Here is a 15,618-nt window from a genome sequence, read left to right on the forward strand (position 1 = left end):
AAATCTAACAGGCTTTAGATTGCTAAGTCAAAATTCCAATGGAGGCAACAATGAAATATAACCAGCTAGACCTTAAAAGCACAGGTGTTTCCTGTGCCCTGCCACATAGGTCTTGCTAACCCAATCCCATGACACAGAAAGGTTTTTCCTTCCACATGCTGTAGAAAACAGGATTCAACACTAAGTGGCTTGAGCAGAAAAGCACATGCAATGCATTCTCATACAACTTGCCACAGTCTGTGGAAAATACTGTGTGTACAAGAGCATGAAGACTGCGTGAAGTGTTTAAAGTCCGCATTGCTGCTGATCAGCTATAGTATACTTCAGAAATCGGTAAGTAATGCCTCTGACCGGAGGTACCTTGACTGCTGCTATCACAAATAATATGAAGCTATATGAGGAGAAGAATTTAAAAAAAAAAAAATTTAGCAAAAACTTCCACAGTTTGAAGTTTATACTCCCAGTTTCAGATTAAACTTCCGAGTACTTCTGCCTATACCATTTTTGTTGATATTAAATAATATCTTTCCTCACATGACATGTTCTTAATAGGCAGTAACACCCATATGGTTTGTTGTGAATTAGGTTGCTAAATGTGTTAGGACTGCTGGGAAGTACAGAGGAGAAATATAAATAGATTAAAACAAAAGAAAAATAACATATGCTCACTCAAGCTTTCAGCACATAACAAGGACAAAAGAATTCTAAAACAGAGGAGAGAAAAAAGAAAAAAGAAAAACAAACACCAAACCTTGACAGGTTGCTAGTCCAAGAATGGCTGTATTCACATCAACTACAAAGAAATCCCATGTGATTCTGAATTTCTTCTGCTCCCTCACACTAGGATTAGAGCAGAGACAGCTCATCTCCCCTCACAGCAAGCTACATGTTACCTGTGGAGTCAAATACAATCGGCTGGCAGTTTCTGTTGGAATTCCAGTTACATTTGAGCACCTGGCCTCCTTCTACAATGTTGTGCTGGGTAGTGTTTGCTTTCGGAGCTCCCACCAGAAGAAATACCCTGCAGTAAAAAGAAATAAAACAAAAGTTTCGACACCCAAGGCATACACGTTGTTACTTTAAAACACCTGAAGAGTTACTAAATCAAAAGCCTTGCTCAGCCAACTTTAAATCAGACAAGAAGAACTTTGAGTTTCAGAGAAATTCGTATTAGGATTCAGGACTTGGGCCCTTTTTTTCTGTAAGCAAAAGCTGCCAAACAAACAAACCCCACCAACATTTACCAAAATAAGAGAAAAATAAATTATTCTGTCCTACTTAAAATGACATTTAAAAACAAGATAAACACTTCTATAATCGGGATTTTTCTTTTTTTCCTTTTCAAATATACATATGTACTCAGCGGAACAGGAAATCATGTATTTCTGTAATGTAAAAAAAGTAATTGTCTGGCATCGTTTCTGGTTAATTTTGTGCATAAGAGTAATTCAAGGAACTCAGTTAAAAATGGAAACAATGTATAAACAAAACAGCAGTGCTTCTGAGCTCAGAAGCTACAAACTGGTGAGTCAGCCTAGTACTAGGCAAACACTTTTAAAAATAATCTCCAAGTACCCAAGTGATGGTCAAGCACAGGTTTGTACATTAATATATCTTTACTGAAATTCATTACACAGTAATCATCTCTTATTAAAATCTGTTGTGCTTTTATAAATCTCTGCTTATATTAATATGTTACATGCATTCCAAGCAGGAACTGTTGAAGAGATTATGCCTGTGAGGTGGTAAAATTCACAAGTTGCCAAGTAAGCAACAGACCGAAAAAACACCAAACAAGGCTCCTAGCATCTTCCAACAGGCTATTAACATCTTCCAGGGACTGTGACACCTCCAAAATATACTGGACTCATCGGCACTTTCCTGAGGGTAGTAAATTTGAAGTACAGACAAAGACATAGAGAAGATATAAAACTAAATACTTCATCAGCATCTGCTCTGTTGCTTCCATTTAGACTGTTTAAGATAGAAACTCGCTTGTAAGCACAAGTCTTACAATCAGGCACTATGGTTATTTAGTTTTGAAATTGCTGAATGCTGAACAAGCTGCAAGACTGGTTGAAGAGAATGTTTACAGGAAGGCAGATCCAGGCTTACCAAACTTGCTCTGGTTTTCACAGTCATCTCCCAGACTTCACTTTAGTACAGAGCTAAGTTTATATTTCTTAACATGTAAATATCTGGTATAAACAGGTGGTATCTCATCAAAGCTCAATTCATCAGCAGACCAACAGAAGAGCTAGTTCTCAACCATGCAATTTTTCAGAAGCTTAAAAATTTCCTGGTGTGAACCTGAATAGAAAATCCAGGTTAGTTGGCAATCCATTTGTCTTCCTTAGTTGCCATTCAAGATTTCAAGAAGAATTTGAAATGCTTTAATCAACTTAAAATGTTCTCTCTGGGCATAACAGAAATGCTTAAAAATAAGCATCATAATGCCAAGTAAAAAAACACAGTCATTATTATAATTGCAATCTATTAAACAAGTGGTAGCTTGCCTTCCGCTTTACTCTTACATCACTAGCTTTTGATAAGCCCCCCAAACTAAATATTTGTTAAAAAAAAAAAAAAATCATTCCTATTCTAATCATGTACTTTAACACTTTCTTACAATAATCTTTGATATGAGGTTTATTAAAAAGATTACCAACAAATAAATCAGTATGTGACTCCACAAAGGTTTAGACACTGCTTCTCCCAAAGCAAAAAAAAAAAATCAAGTATTTTTCTCATCACAGAACAAATGAACAGATTGTGGTAGGTCTTATAATAACATACAAATTAGAGACAGAGAAGCTGCCTCTAGTCCACGTGTTTTGTGAAAGGAGCAACAGAGGGAAAACTGTTGTTTCCATAGGAATACACCAGCTATGATTTGATATTGTGCACTTCCACATGATGCGGCACAATGCTGCAGATGAAACTGGGAGTGCATTGACAGCTTCGGTCAACATGCTTACAGCAATAATCACTCACCAGTGCTTTGCCATGGGCCAATAAACTGGTATTTCCATGTACTTATAAAATGGAAGGCAGACTGTCAAATGCAATTCGTTTAAACCATGTCATGTATGAGAAACCTTTTCTAGTTTTTATAAGGTTATGTTCATCAACTTTGTATTATATGCCCTCTACCAGGCATCACATAAGCACCCTGATACAAGACTACTGGAGCAGGGCTTTAATACTGGACTCCTAAATATGCTTTATTTTGGTATCCAGCAGGTCAAAATACACTATGAAACAGCTGCTTGAGCATTCAGGAACTAGTAACTCTCCTTTGTTATCAAGCTAGTCAATCCAAGTAGCTTTAGCTCAACTAAATTCACGCAATCTCTAGTACTCATATGGAGAAAAAGCGACAAATACAATTTCACCTAATACCATTAGAGCCTGTTTCTGTAAAATTTGCAAAGCTACTTTGTTCCAATTATGAGCTTAAATTTAAGCACCAGGGGGTGCAACACCAGGAGTTCACTTAGCAGATACACAGTAACTTCTAATTACACAAAAAAAAAAAAAAAAAAAAAAAAAAAAGAGAGAGAAAAACATTCCTTCAAAGACATAAAGGAGTCTTCCATGCTGCCTGAAAACCACTAGTGTTCCAAGTTACTAAAAGAAAAAAGCCATCAGTGTTTTATTTTACAGCCATGCACTTTGAGATCACTAGGTATTACAAAAATAATTGAAAGGTTCCAAACAGTGATTCCAATTACAGTTACTTCACATAGGTACTTATCAGAAAGCAAGGAAGAAAGTTTACCACCCACATTTACCAGTCTCCTGATAACTTTTTGCAGCCACACATGCCAGCTTAGAAATAAAGGGAGAGACACAAATAGAATATTTTTCTTAAGTACCAAGACTTAAATAGGATTAAGACAGCACAGAAAGATGTTGCAACACATGCAAGTCAAGACAGGATGACTTCTAATATTGTAGGCAATAAAGAAATGCAAATAAAGCTAGGCTGATATATTGCATAAAGGCTTGCTCAATAGCTATAAAATTTGTTCATAAGGTTTTATGACTTAGAGAATTCCCCACAGCATGACAGAAGCTAGCAGCCTTTTCAGCTTTAAGATAGGAGAGGAGGGGGAAAAGTGACAAAAGCTGGATCTTAATGTAGCCCACACTTGAGAAATGCAGACTATGCAACACCATGACTTTGAAGTTAGTGCCACAACTATTCAAAAGTCTGAAATACACCAGCCTCTGCTCAGTTGTCATGTAATACGAAATGGGAACATATTCAGAAAGCAGATGCAGAGTGTTTACATGGAACTTCTTTTCCAGAGTCAGCAACAGCTTCGTGACCTGCACAGACACAATGCAACCCATACGAGGCACTTCTGCAAAGAGCAGTCAAAAAAGAGGACAGAGGAAATTCTGAGATTTCAGTGGGACAAAGCCCATGAGATATAATGAAGCAAAATGCCATACCTTCATCTTTCTACACGCTATTTATCACCACTGGTAGCTGCATAAGCCACGGACTGGTAAGGCTATTCAGAAAACCTAGCAGTGCAGTTTGTGCCACGTTAGGGAGCCTGCTTCCCAGTGAGAGGGCCTCAGCAGGCAGAGCCACTCCAGACCGGGAGCAGATGGAGCTGAGCTGGGGGTGGCGTGGCTCTGCCCAGCAGTGCCAGTGGCTGTGCACACCAGTGCCAGGGTCCTGCCACAGAGACCCCATTTTGTGTGGGCCACCACGGGCACTGGAGCTGCTAGCCCAGAGGGGACAGGCACAGCTCAGCATAGCTCGTTCATGAAATCATCACAACTGTATCATGAAATCACAGAACGGTTTGAGTTGGAAGGGACCTTAAAGCTCATCCACTTCCAACCCTCTGCTACGGGCAGGGACACCTCCCACTAGACCAGTCTGCTCCAAGCCCCGTCCAACTTGGCCTTGAACACTGCCAGGGATGGAGCAGCCACAGCTTCTCTGGGCACCCTGTGCCAGCACCTCACCACCCTCACAGGGAAGAACTTCTACCTCATATATCACCTAAGTCTCCCCCCTGTCAATTTAAAATCATTCTCCCTTGTCCTGTCACTGCATGCCCCTGTAAAAAGCCCCTCTCCCGGTTTCTTGTTGGCCCCTTCAGGAACCAGGAGCTGCTCTAAGGTCTCCCCGAAGCCAGGGGAGCCTTCTCCAGGCCAAACAAGCCCAGCTTTCTCAGCCTGTCTCCATAGCCGAGGTGCTCCAGCCTGCTGATCAGCTGCGTTCGGCACGGGGCCCGAGCGAACGTCTCCCATCAATGAACCGCTCCGAATCTCTTCCGAGAACTGCCCAGGCGACATCTCTGCCGTGCGAGCTATAAGGGAGCAGCCCGGCCGCTGACACGGGGACGGCAGCAACCCCGCCAGAGGAGAGAATAGAAGAAAGGAAGGAAAGGAGCCGCAGGGCCAGGGCCCTCTACTCCCGGGGAGCGGCAGCCCCGACAGAGGCCGGCCGGTAGCGCGTCGGTGGGCAGAAGAGGGCGGGCACTTACGAGGACGGGTCGGGAGCGAAGAAGTCCACGGCGAAGCCGAAGTAGCTGCCCTGCGGACCCGAGTACACGGCCGGGCGCTCCACGTCCAGGTTGAAGGCGCCGCCGGGGACCAGCGCGCCGCCCAGCAGTGCTAGCAGCCGCAGCCACAGCCACGGCCCCGCCATGGCCCCACCCGGCAGGAACGAAGCGAAGTGACGGAGGATACGGAGGGGCCGCGCGTTTCCCGCGATCGGCGGCGGCGCGGAGAGGGAAATCACTTCCTCTCGCCCTACGCCCAGGTCCCTTTTCTGCGCGGGACGGGAGAGGCAGGAAGGAGAAGCGGCATCATGTGGTGCCGGAGGCGGGACTTGCCGTGCGCCGCACCGGGCCCGGCCAGGCTGTAGCGCCACTCACTCTCGCCCTTCCTCACTGCCTGCTGCTGGCACGGCCGGGTCTAGCTGTAGGAGCGCCGGTGCCCAGCCAGGGAGAGGCTCTACCCCGCTCCGCTGCGACTGGAGCCACAGGCGGCTGCGGTTCAGATGGACGGGAGGGAAAGCACCCGAGCCCTAAGCAGTTTGTGCTGGATCCCAAGGCCAGAGAAGCACTAAAAGCAAGAAGAGGAGACGGTATGCATAGTTCGTCTTAAAACTTCATCCTTGGTAAAACCTTCTCAGTAAAGCCTTTCTTGCCAAGTCTTGAAACAACCTCTGTTGTGAAAAGAGTGAAATAAGTGTGGACTCATCATTGAGGAAAAAAACCATCGTTTTTCAAATTAATGGAATAGTAAACGGAGTAGTTTAAAGTCACACGGTCCCCACAGAGCCCCGCAGCATGAAGTATTCCTGAAGTTTTGACACAATTGGCTTAATTCAATAGATACAAAGTAGCATATTGAAACTTTGAACTAGGTGCCTTTAACATTGCCTGTTTTCATTTTAATGAATTGTTCCTTCAAAGAACCCAAGGACCTTTTTTTTCTGAAAAAAAAAAAGGGGGGGGGGGGCATTTTTCATCACTTAAGGAATCACATATCAGAGTACCAGTTTCCTGTTTTCTCTTGGAGTGCAAATTTACAGTCACTGTTGGGTTTGGTTTGATCTTTCTTTTAATAATGTCTGATCAGCCTACATTCACTGATACCATGGTATTTAGGCTTGCAAGAACAAATGTGTCATGTATAATTTATCCTAAGGGAAAGGACTGAACATTAATACTGGGTGATCGTTTCAATTTCTTTCTAAATACATACAGGAATTTCCTTAAATTAAAAATAACTTCAACACTTATATCTTAATACATCCAGATTTCATATTAACAGGCAAGATAAATTAAGTAGCCTTGAAGTCAACAGAAAATATAATAGAGAAAGAGGGTGAGTGATGGCAATATTTTAAAAGCCAGATGTAAAATATGTAAACTAGGTTGTACACCATGGATTCTTGACAAGCCTACTGACACTTACCTACTGTTAAAAGGCTTGGGTTTTCTTACAAGTTCATTTGGAAAGATTACCCATACACGGAAAAAAAAGAAAACAAGTATGGAAAGAGAGAGAGGGGAATTCACAATAAATTGTTCTCACTGAAAAGGGGCTGCAAGTTCAGTTTTTATGTATAAAATGCTTTAGATCTTGTTTCTTCCCCACCTAGAAATACACACATCACCTCAAAACTTGCACAACCCTGCAGTGCTGCTGCTCCACTGTAAGCAATAATATTTTTCAAATTTATGCTTAAAAAATAAGTACATTTTAAATGTAGGTTTTTCAGCAATCTCATGCTTTTAACACAAAGGGAGAACCCCCAAATGTTTCCATTTACTCATTCTCATAATTTTCCTGTCCTCAGTAAAGTATATCACAGCTTGACAAATAGCAGCACACAGTGGTTTGTTCAAGTAAATCTGTGGCAGAGCCAGAAAGAACCACCAGGTAATTCTGTGCTCCAGTCACTTGTTCTTGATACCAAGCAATAATAATAATTCCTTAAGGAAGCCATCTTAAGGATTCTTATTCTATCAAGAAACAGAGGACTTCTTATACCTAGATTTGATATGTGTTGCTAATTTTCCTGACTTGGCCACCTCTTCATAGATAAAAATAAATAAATAAATCATTAAGGTGAATTTTTATAGTTATTTACTGACTTTTCTTGCAACTGTTGTACTACAGACCCGATCAATGCAAAACTGTAGATGAGTTAGTACGTTACTAAATTCTAGCAAGTAGGACAATAAACTAGAGTGGTTTATATGTACTTTGATTAATAAGTCAGAAATTTAGGGAAAAGGAAGATTTTTTCTTGATTATACAACTTCACAACATTACACAAATAGTGAGGGATACATTATTTTTAAGGTATCAGAATTGCATTACCAAATAATAACTTCTGGGTTTCTAAGGATTGGCTGTGTGTAGCACTACTACTTGTTGTCAGCAATTGCTAAATAACAGGTCAGAGGAATGATTCCGGTTTTATACAGTCAGGGATTACTCATCCCCAGGGAAGTCTATCTTCAAACCATTTCCTCTCTTCAAGAAGATAACTGCTTTTTCAACAGCTGTTTTGTGCATATCTGTTCTTTCCATCATTTGACCCAAGGTGAAGCTGCCTGTTTTTTTCTGACTCAGCACTCTACTCCACATTCCCACTGATTTTAGTCATCAGTCGCAAGCGGAAGCAGTGGCGTTGCTGCTGTCTAGCCTTAATGCAGAACACAGTCAGAGTCAGTCTAGGCAACCAGGAAGCATAGGCACCCTATAGCATACCCTACATGGTATCATACCAAATGAAGTGCGCCAGTTTGGGATTACACTTCTAATCAAAGTAAATCTTGCTGTAAAAGAAGGAAAGTATTTTCTGTTGCAAAAGAGATCAAGTGATTGATTCCATTGCTTGCATTGAACTACTATGTCCAGCAGAATCACGGATGGAAGAATGAAAGCCTAAACCAGACTTTGCAGTTAACTTGAAGCAGGAAACACCCAGTGAAGATATGATTTTTCTTTACTAGCTTGTTTAGTTCTCAGCATGACTAAAATAAACAGCTACTGAGATCATATTACAGAATGTAAACATATGAACTCTATGTTTCTAAAATATAGAAATACTCTCCCATCATCTCAAGTTTTCAATTTACAGGCTACTGATTAAGATATCCAGTGGTGAAAATTAACCACTAAGAAGTGGGCAGCAGGCACTTTTAACAAGGCACCAAATTTTTTCTTTGCATTTATAATTGAATACAATTATTTTGCAATTCTTTGAGGCCAAAAAAACCTGCTTTCCATTATTCAGTAGATGAAACTAGTTTCCTGTTACAAGTTGTTAGTCTTGTTAGTTTTTACTCATACAGGTAGTTAGTAACACATCCAAATAAAAACTGCAAGATGCAAAACACTTAGCACTTCTGCTAGACATGTACTCAATTGTTTTACTGCTCCTAAATCTCTGGCCTGTAACATGGATGTAGTATTTCAGAATATTTTGCTTTACAATTATGCCTCCTTTTGACATTACGCTCATCAGCAAGAAGTGGACAAAATCCTATAATTTGCTAGATATTGCAGATGCACAAGCCACCATGGTCCTACTTGCAAAGGCGCAGCAAGACATCCAGCATACAAGCGATAAGCTTCAGCCTCTTAGGGGATACAGTGCTTTACAGTACCAGTGGTGTTACTATCTGGAGCAAATAAAGGATTACCACTGATTTGTTAATGATTACTGCTATTAGTCTCCCAGAAAAGCCTTTGTCAACGTGAAAGTTTTAGTACGTATTTTGCTCTTGTGACATCCAGACACTTGAACTTTTAAGGAGGCTTAGCTGCCCCAAACTTTTTAAGAACTGACTTGGTTTTTAAGAAGGTCATATAAAGCAAGCCTAACTTGTCCAAAAAGATGGACTTTACATGTTATTTTGGTTTGGTCAGTTGATGCCTTTTATTTCTATTTTAATATTAATCTTTCATATTAATTTTCTTTATAATATTAAATCTAAAAAATATGGAAGCATTATTGGGTGAGAATCACAAAGAAACCACTACAGCAATGTTGTAAGCTTGATTTGCCTTATTGCCCCTATGAGCAATTCACCACATCAACAAAATCTCATTTTTTTTTTTTTTTGCAAAAGCTTTCTTTAGCCTAGGGCTATAGGAGTATGTTTTCTTTAGGACAATGGCTAAACTTTAAAATCAGGTTCTAGCTGGTGAGCAACTTTCAGTGGTGTTTGAAATCTTCCAGTTCAAAAGCAAGTGAAGCATATCAGGATTTTTCCTGATTTTTTCAGCACCGATAGCTGTATTCAGTCTTAGTCAGTGTCTTTCCACAAGCCCTTTTTTGTGTTTTATAGACTGCTTGTTACTCACCAGTTTGTTTTTTGGTTTTTGATTTTTTTTACACTACATCTTTAGAGCATCAAATACAGGGATAACTTTTCTTGATTTACAAAAGGATTCATATTTCTCTAGTCTGACAAGGTGAGTCACTATAAATCATACGTGTGTGTGTCAGGTTTTGCTTCACAGAGCACTTCTGCAGATCTAGTAAATATATCCAGATGTTGCTCAGTAACACCCCCAGAGACCTAAATATTTTTTAAATATATTTTTAAACATCTTACTCTAGAGAAAAGAATCAACAGGAAATAATATAAAAGAAGAAACAGATCAGAAAAAAAACCTCCTGACCTCTGTAATATTCTCTGCAAAATCTCAGTAAAAATGCATATACAAGATGTAACAGAGGCACAAAAAGCTAAATACCACCCTGTTCCATTGTGGGAACACCAGCCCAGAGGGGAAAGCCTGGGAAGTCACCACACCTACCTCCCAAACCATGGTAAAGGAGTTTTCAGGAGACAGGCAGGGAGAACCTGGGGTCTCATGTCTTCCAGTGGGAAAGGTCTTGGCAGAGCTATCTAGAAGGGGATAGGGAGAATTTGCTAATCTAGAGAAGATAACAGAGTTGGCTTTCTGCCTCAAGTAGAAAAACAAATGAAACATTGAAATCCCAGTCTTGCTTTGCTTTTCCATCTCACATGGAGTATCCGTGTTGTTTACAGAAGTGTTGCTTTATTTCTGCTTCTCCTACCCTACTGAAATGGCTAACCTTGCATAGCACCTATGTAACCCACTAGATGAAAATGCTCCAGCTCCCTCTGAGTTACTACTGCAGTACCAGCTCCTTTAAAGGCTGATACCATCAGACAGAACCACACTTAGACCTTTTGCCACATCCTAATCTACCCTTCTGCTTTTATCCTGCAGAGCCAGTAAATACATAGCAGGCACAATCAACACGAGTGCTAATATTATGCTTGGTTAAGTAAAGAACCATCCTTACCTTCATGGCTCTCTCCTCCACCTTTTTCTACCTTTTGAGAGAAGGTAAATCACTTGCTGTACGCCATGAATTTAACTTTTTATATTCACAAAAGGTCCTCTTGAACACACTACTTTTATGCAGTTCCACAAAGCTGAGAAAGACACCATTATTTGCCCAACGCCTTAATGCTGATTCTTAGTTGCATCTAAATTTCTTTCCTGAGAACCTTTCCTTTCTTTTGCTTTACACTGCTTTCATACAATTCTGTATTTTCTGATGAGACCATCAGCCATAGCAAGTGCATACAGAGCAGGTTCCTAGAACACACAGGCAGTCTTTATTTAGAAAGTGCAAGTGACAACACCTGGCAAAAATACTCATGAAACAGCATTCTTCCTGGAGCAAAGAGAAACAGAACACTTCCCTACAACCAGGATCTGTAGGCACAGAGGACAGGGGTCACTTTCCAATAGGTTTCCATTTATGGAGAATTTTAGGAAGACAAGAGGCATTTTCTAGTTTTCTTCCATTCTTGCCTGCTTCTGGTTATACAGGAATACTGGAGATTACTGCTTCCTGTTATATAGCTATAACCATTCTGCCTTTAGTGCAAATGAGCTTTGATTTAGTAAAAGTGTGGCTGCTTATGTATGATTCACTTTCTCTTCCCTAGTTTTTGAGAACTTTTCACTAATTTTTCCTAGTTTTTTTGGTCATGCATTTTCTAAATACTCAAATAAAGCTCAGTCTTAAAGAGCAGTCATCACTGCTTTAACAATTTACTATTCCAGAAACATAATGCAACATTCTGCCTTGAAGTATCTGTACTCTAGTGCCCCTGTATCACAATAACACTTCCACATTCCTGCTCCAGGAAACAAAACCAAGTTTAAAACTTACAAAGAATTCTCTGGTTAACACTTAGGGAAAATAAATTCTTCAGACTGCACTGTGCTCAGTAATGAATTCAGACTTTTACTGTGTTGAAAAATAGTAAGATGCAGAGCAAGTAGGATTGAAAGACAATGAGTCAAGTAGAGCCAAGCTCCTTCCCATCTGACACTGTGAATATTCTTTTACACTCAAATACAGAAGCACTAAAAGATTGCAATAAGGCAGATTGACATGGAGAAAGGTATTTCCCTCCCTTTCTGTCTCAAAAAGAGTGCTTCAGGTGTTTAACCCCATGGCCTTGATAAAGCAGCTCAGCCATCAGCTCTAGCCTTTAGGCTTCAGAGGACATCTTGGAGAACAAGCTTCCTTCCTCTTCCCCCTGAGGACATCCCCTTTCTCCAAAAACAAAGAACACCAACTCACCCTCACTTCGAAAGCCATTACATTTTGATCCTCTGTATCCAAAGAATACTGTCCTGTCTGGAATTAATATAAAACCAAAGCATCTTGTTATCTATGAAACATTATACTAGTGACTATGTTTTTGTGGAGTTAAAGAACAAATGTTTATGTCAAGGAATAAAACTAAAGCAAGTGGATCATTACAGAATCAGGTCTTTAACCCTTCTAACAGAGGGTCTAGCCAGGAGGGTGTGTGTTTGTTGTAGGTTTGTTTTGTTTTAGAGGGGTTTTTATTGTTTGCTCCCAAGACATTAGCCTGCAATTGCCAGGAGGTTGCTCCTATAAAATCCTGCGTCTAGACATGGGTACTGCTGGTGAAAGAACTTTTTTTTGCATCTATCAAAAAGAAGTCTGCCAGTTAATGCACTCATCAGTGACAGAAATAGCAGATGCTTCTGCTTTGAATAAAGAAAACATTTAAAAGCTCTTTCCTTTTTGCTACCTTGGGCAAAAATTCCTCATTCCACTTCTCCCTACCTCCCCGCACATCCAGAGAACAGGAAGTTATTTATGTATAAGCAAGTGTTCTGTAGAATTGTAATTTGGTATTTTTGTGGAAGACGCTGTGTGGGACAAGATCTAACATGACTATTTATAGATATAGACATTTTGTACTGGTAAGTAAAAAACTGAATAGCTTGTGGTAAAAGGCTGACACTACTGAGATGAAGTGTAGTTCCGATTCCTACTAGCTTCTCATCCAGTGGAAAAGTTCCCAAAGGTGAAACAAGAGCAGTTAAAGACATTCCTTTTGATCCCTTATAGTTTATCCCCTCTTATTTTGGCTTTTTAAGACAGATCTTTGCTATATCCTTTCTGCCAGGCTTTCCTAATCCTCCTTCTCTCCATTTTATAAATAGAACTCATGAGTGTTTAGGCTCATAGTAAGAGCATGCGCTGCCAGGCAATGCTGTGCTTTGCTCTGTGTTTGGGGAGGTAGCCCAAAGGGAGAATGAAGCCAGCTGCTTTATACAGTCATTACTACACTAGTTGATATGGATCAGAGAGGCCAGTCAGTAGGTAGTGTTTATACTTGGAAGACAGAAAGAAACAACCAAAAGAAAGCAATGAAGAGTAAGGATTAAATGTTACTTGACTAGAAGCTTTGCTGTTATGCGATTTTTAAGGAAGCATTAAGTTGCTCCTGTAGGATTTTCAAAGTGGAGAGCAATTAATCTTTTTCTTAAGTAGTCTACTGTTCCCAAGCCATGACAACTAAACTACTTGACATGTCAAACATTACTAAGACTGGTAGAAAACACTGACTGAAAGCTTGTGATGGATTTGTATTATTCTATGAAGAACAAACTACCATGATGTCTTCGATCCAATCTTTACATGCAATATTCAGAGCACAAGACTGACAGCCTCAGCAACAGATGGTAAACTAAGGAATAAATCAGGAATGGAGATGAAACATGAACAGGACCAAAGATCTCCTAGAATAGCTAGTCTGTTAACATACACTAGAGTCCTGAGAAATGTAAGATTTAAGCCGATTTACTACAACTATAGAAAATATGCTACACCCAAGTTATACGCTGAGAAGGCAGTTTTATTTCAACACAGATCCAAGGATGCAGCATCCATAGGACACATTTCCCTAGTGGCAGACTGTACAAATTATGTCGTTTTGCCTTGTGAGCCTTCTATAATAATTTGCTTCTGCTTCTTTTCATGCCTTTATTATTATTATTATTATTTTGGAAGGGAAAGCTGTGATGCTTTCTTTTCCATTTTATTTTCCTTTTAACTTAGGAGTCCATCTTAGTCTGATTAGGTATACTTAGGGTACATCTCAGGTATACTTCAGGAACTCCTCCTCAGTTTTAAGCCAGACTTGCTCAAATTAAGGTCTAAATGTATTACAATACTCTGTAACCACAAATGTAAAATACATTACCTCTGAGGTCTCTTTCACTAAACAGAAAGGAAATGCTGCTATTTTATGATTGAAAGATGTGATTACTTTTGCCATTCATTTCAATAATGTGCTATGAAAGAGCTTACTGTGCTCACATATGAGGGATATAACATCATAGATGAATAAAATATCTTGGCCTTATTGCCAATAGCAGCAACAGCCACTCTCCGTAAAAAGACAGAGAATCTCTTGAAATGCAACAACTAAAAGTGACAGACTAAGCCAAGGTCACTTCTATGCCTCTAAGGGTAGTGTGAGGGAAAGAGAGAAGGGTGATTTGCAGATACCGCTGTAAAAGCACTTAAGGTGTTCACAGCTACATGAAATATGTCTGGTACATAACCAGAGGGAAAAATTAGTATTTGCTTCATTAAAGATTTCACTGATTAAGTCCCATTCACAGCAATGAATCAAGCACCTTAAGAGAGAATTTTTAACTAAATTAAAATTATTTTTAATTAAAATTTCTAATTCTGTAAAAAAGGTTTCTAGCACTGAAACACATCAAGGGATTGTGTTCTTCATATGTAAAATATATCAGCTCCTTTTTTTATATCCGTTTTCTCTACTTGGCATCAAATCAAAGCTAAGGAAGGCACAGGATATCACTTCTTTCAAGTACTTTTCCCTAGGGGTCCAATAATACAAGGTAGAAGGAGTCACGTTCAAAACAAGATGTAGCAGAGCTGTGGAATTGTTGCTTTTCCAAAGGATGCTAAAAATGCATAAGAATTCAAGGGAGAAACAGGGAACACACTCAGAAGAGGAAGCCATCACAGGCTACATCTACTAGAGTAAATTGTTGGAAGCAAAGTACAACAAGCTCCGAGATGTGCATGGGCTTGTGATTCTCTTACCTTTTGCTTCCCCTACCTTTTGCTTCCCCATGTGTCTGGCTTTTAGAGTGTGATAAATGGTCTCTTGGTCAGATGCAGTGCAGCTGCTGTTATAGTGGTGTTTGCAGTTCCTCTGGCCTTCCCATAGCTCACTTTTCCAATTCTTGCCTTTTTCTTTTTTATGTTATTCAGGGAGTATTTCTGCTGAGATACTTCAGGTAGATATACATGAGAAATGTTTGCGTATGAGAGCAATCTTGTTCTCTCAGTTTAAGACTGTAATAATTTCACTGTGAGGGAGACAGAGCTTTAGCCTTGTTAATATTTTCAGTTTAGTCACTCCATCATGCTACAGTTTCAGTAAGTTACTAAAACCACTCCACATAGCACAGGAATAACAAACACTGTTTATGAAACTTCTGTTATTTGCAAAATAGAAGCTTATAAAATATTTAAGACTGTGTTGCTTATTATGCTCAGGTCATTTTTAAAAAGGGGCATACACATTACAAAATAAGCAGAAATCAGCATTCAGAATGTCTGACACTGTTTTGACACTTGTTATTCTACACATCTGATGAATGAGCTGTAAAAGAAAATCTCATACTTTGAAAAATACTAATTTGTATGTGTCACTTCTTTATGCACAATTTGCTTAATACAAGTAATCTATTATGACAGTG

The 15,618-nt window shown here is 39.7% G+C and overlaps 1 protein-coding gene across 1 annotated transcript in view; it reads right to left on the minus strand.

Moving 5' to 3' along the window:
- Positions 1-5,898, minus strand: part of ITGAV (integrin subunit alpha V) — a 47,308-nt gene extending 41,410 nt beyond the window's left edge. Inside the window, exons 1-2 of the mRNA XM_061457934.1 lie at positions 5,514-5,898; positions 894-1,021 (exon numbers count right to left, since the gene is read on the minus strand). Coding sequence (XP_061313918.1) covers positions 894-1,021; positions 5,514-5,677 — 292 coding nt within the window. The 5' untranslated portion in view covers positions 5,678-5,898. The remainder of the gene's footprint in view (positions 1-893; positions 1,022-5,513) is intronic.
- Positions 5,899-15,618: the final 9,720 nt, after the last annotated feature.

The sequence above is a fragment of the Pezoporus flaviventris genome, unplaced genomic scaffold, assembly GCF_033815535.1.
Source record: "Pezoporus flaviventris isolate CSIRO_AGI_PZ_B2104156 unplaced genomic scaffold, CSIRO_AGI_Pfla_v1 ptg000001l, whole genome shotgun sequence".
Lineage (NCBI taxonomy): Eukaryota > Metazoa > Chordata > Aves > Psittaciformes > Psittacidae > Pezoporus > Pezoporus flaviventris.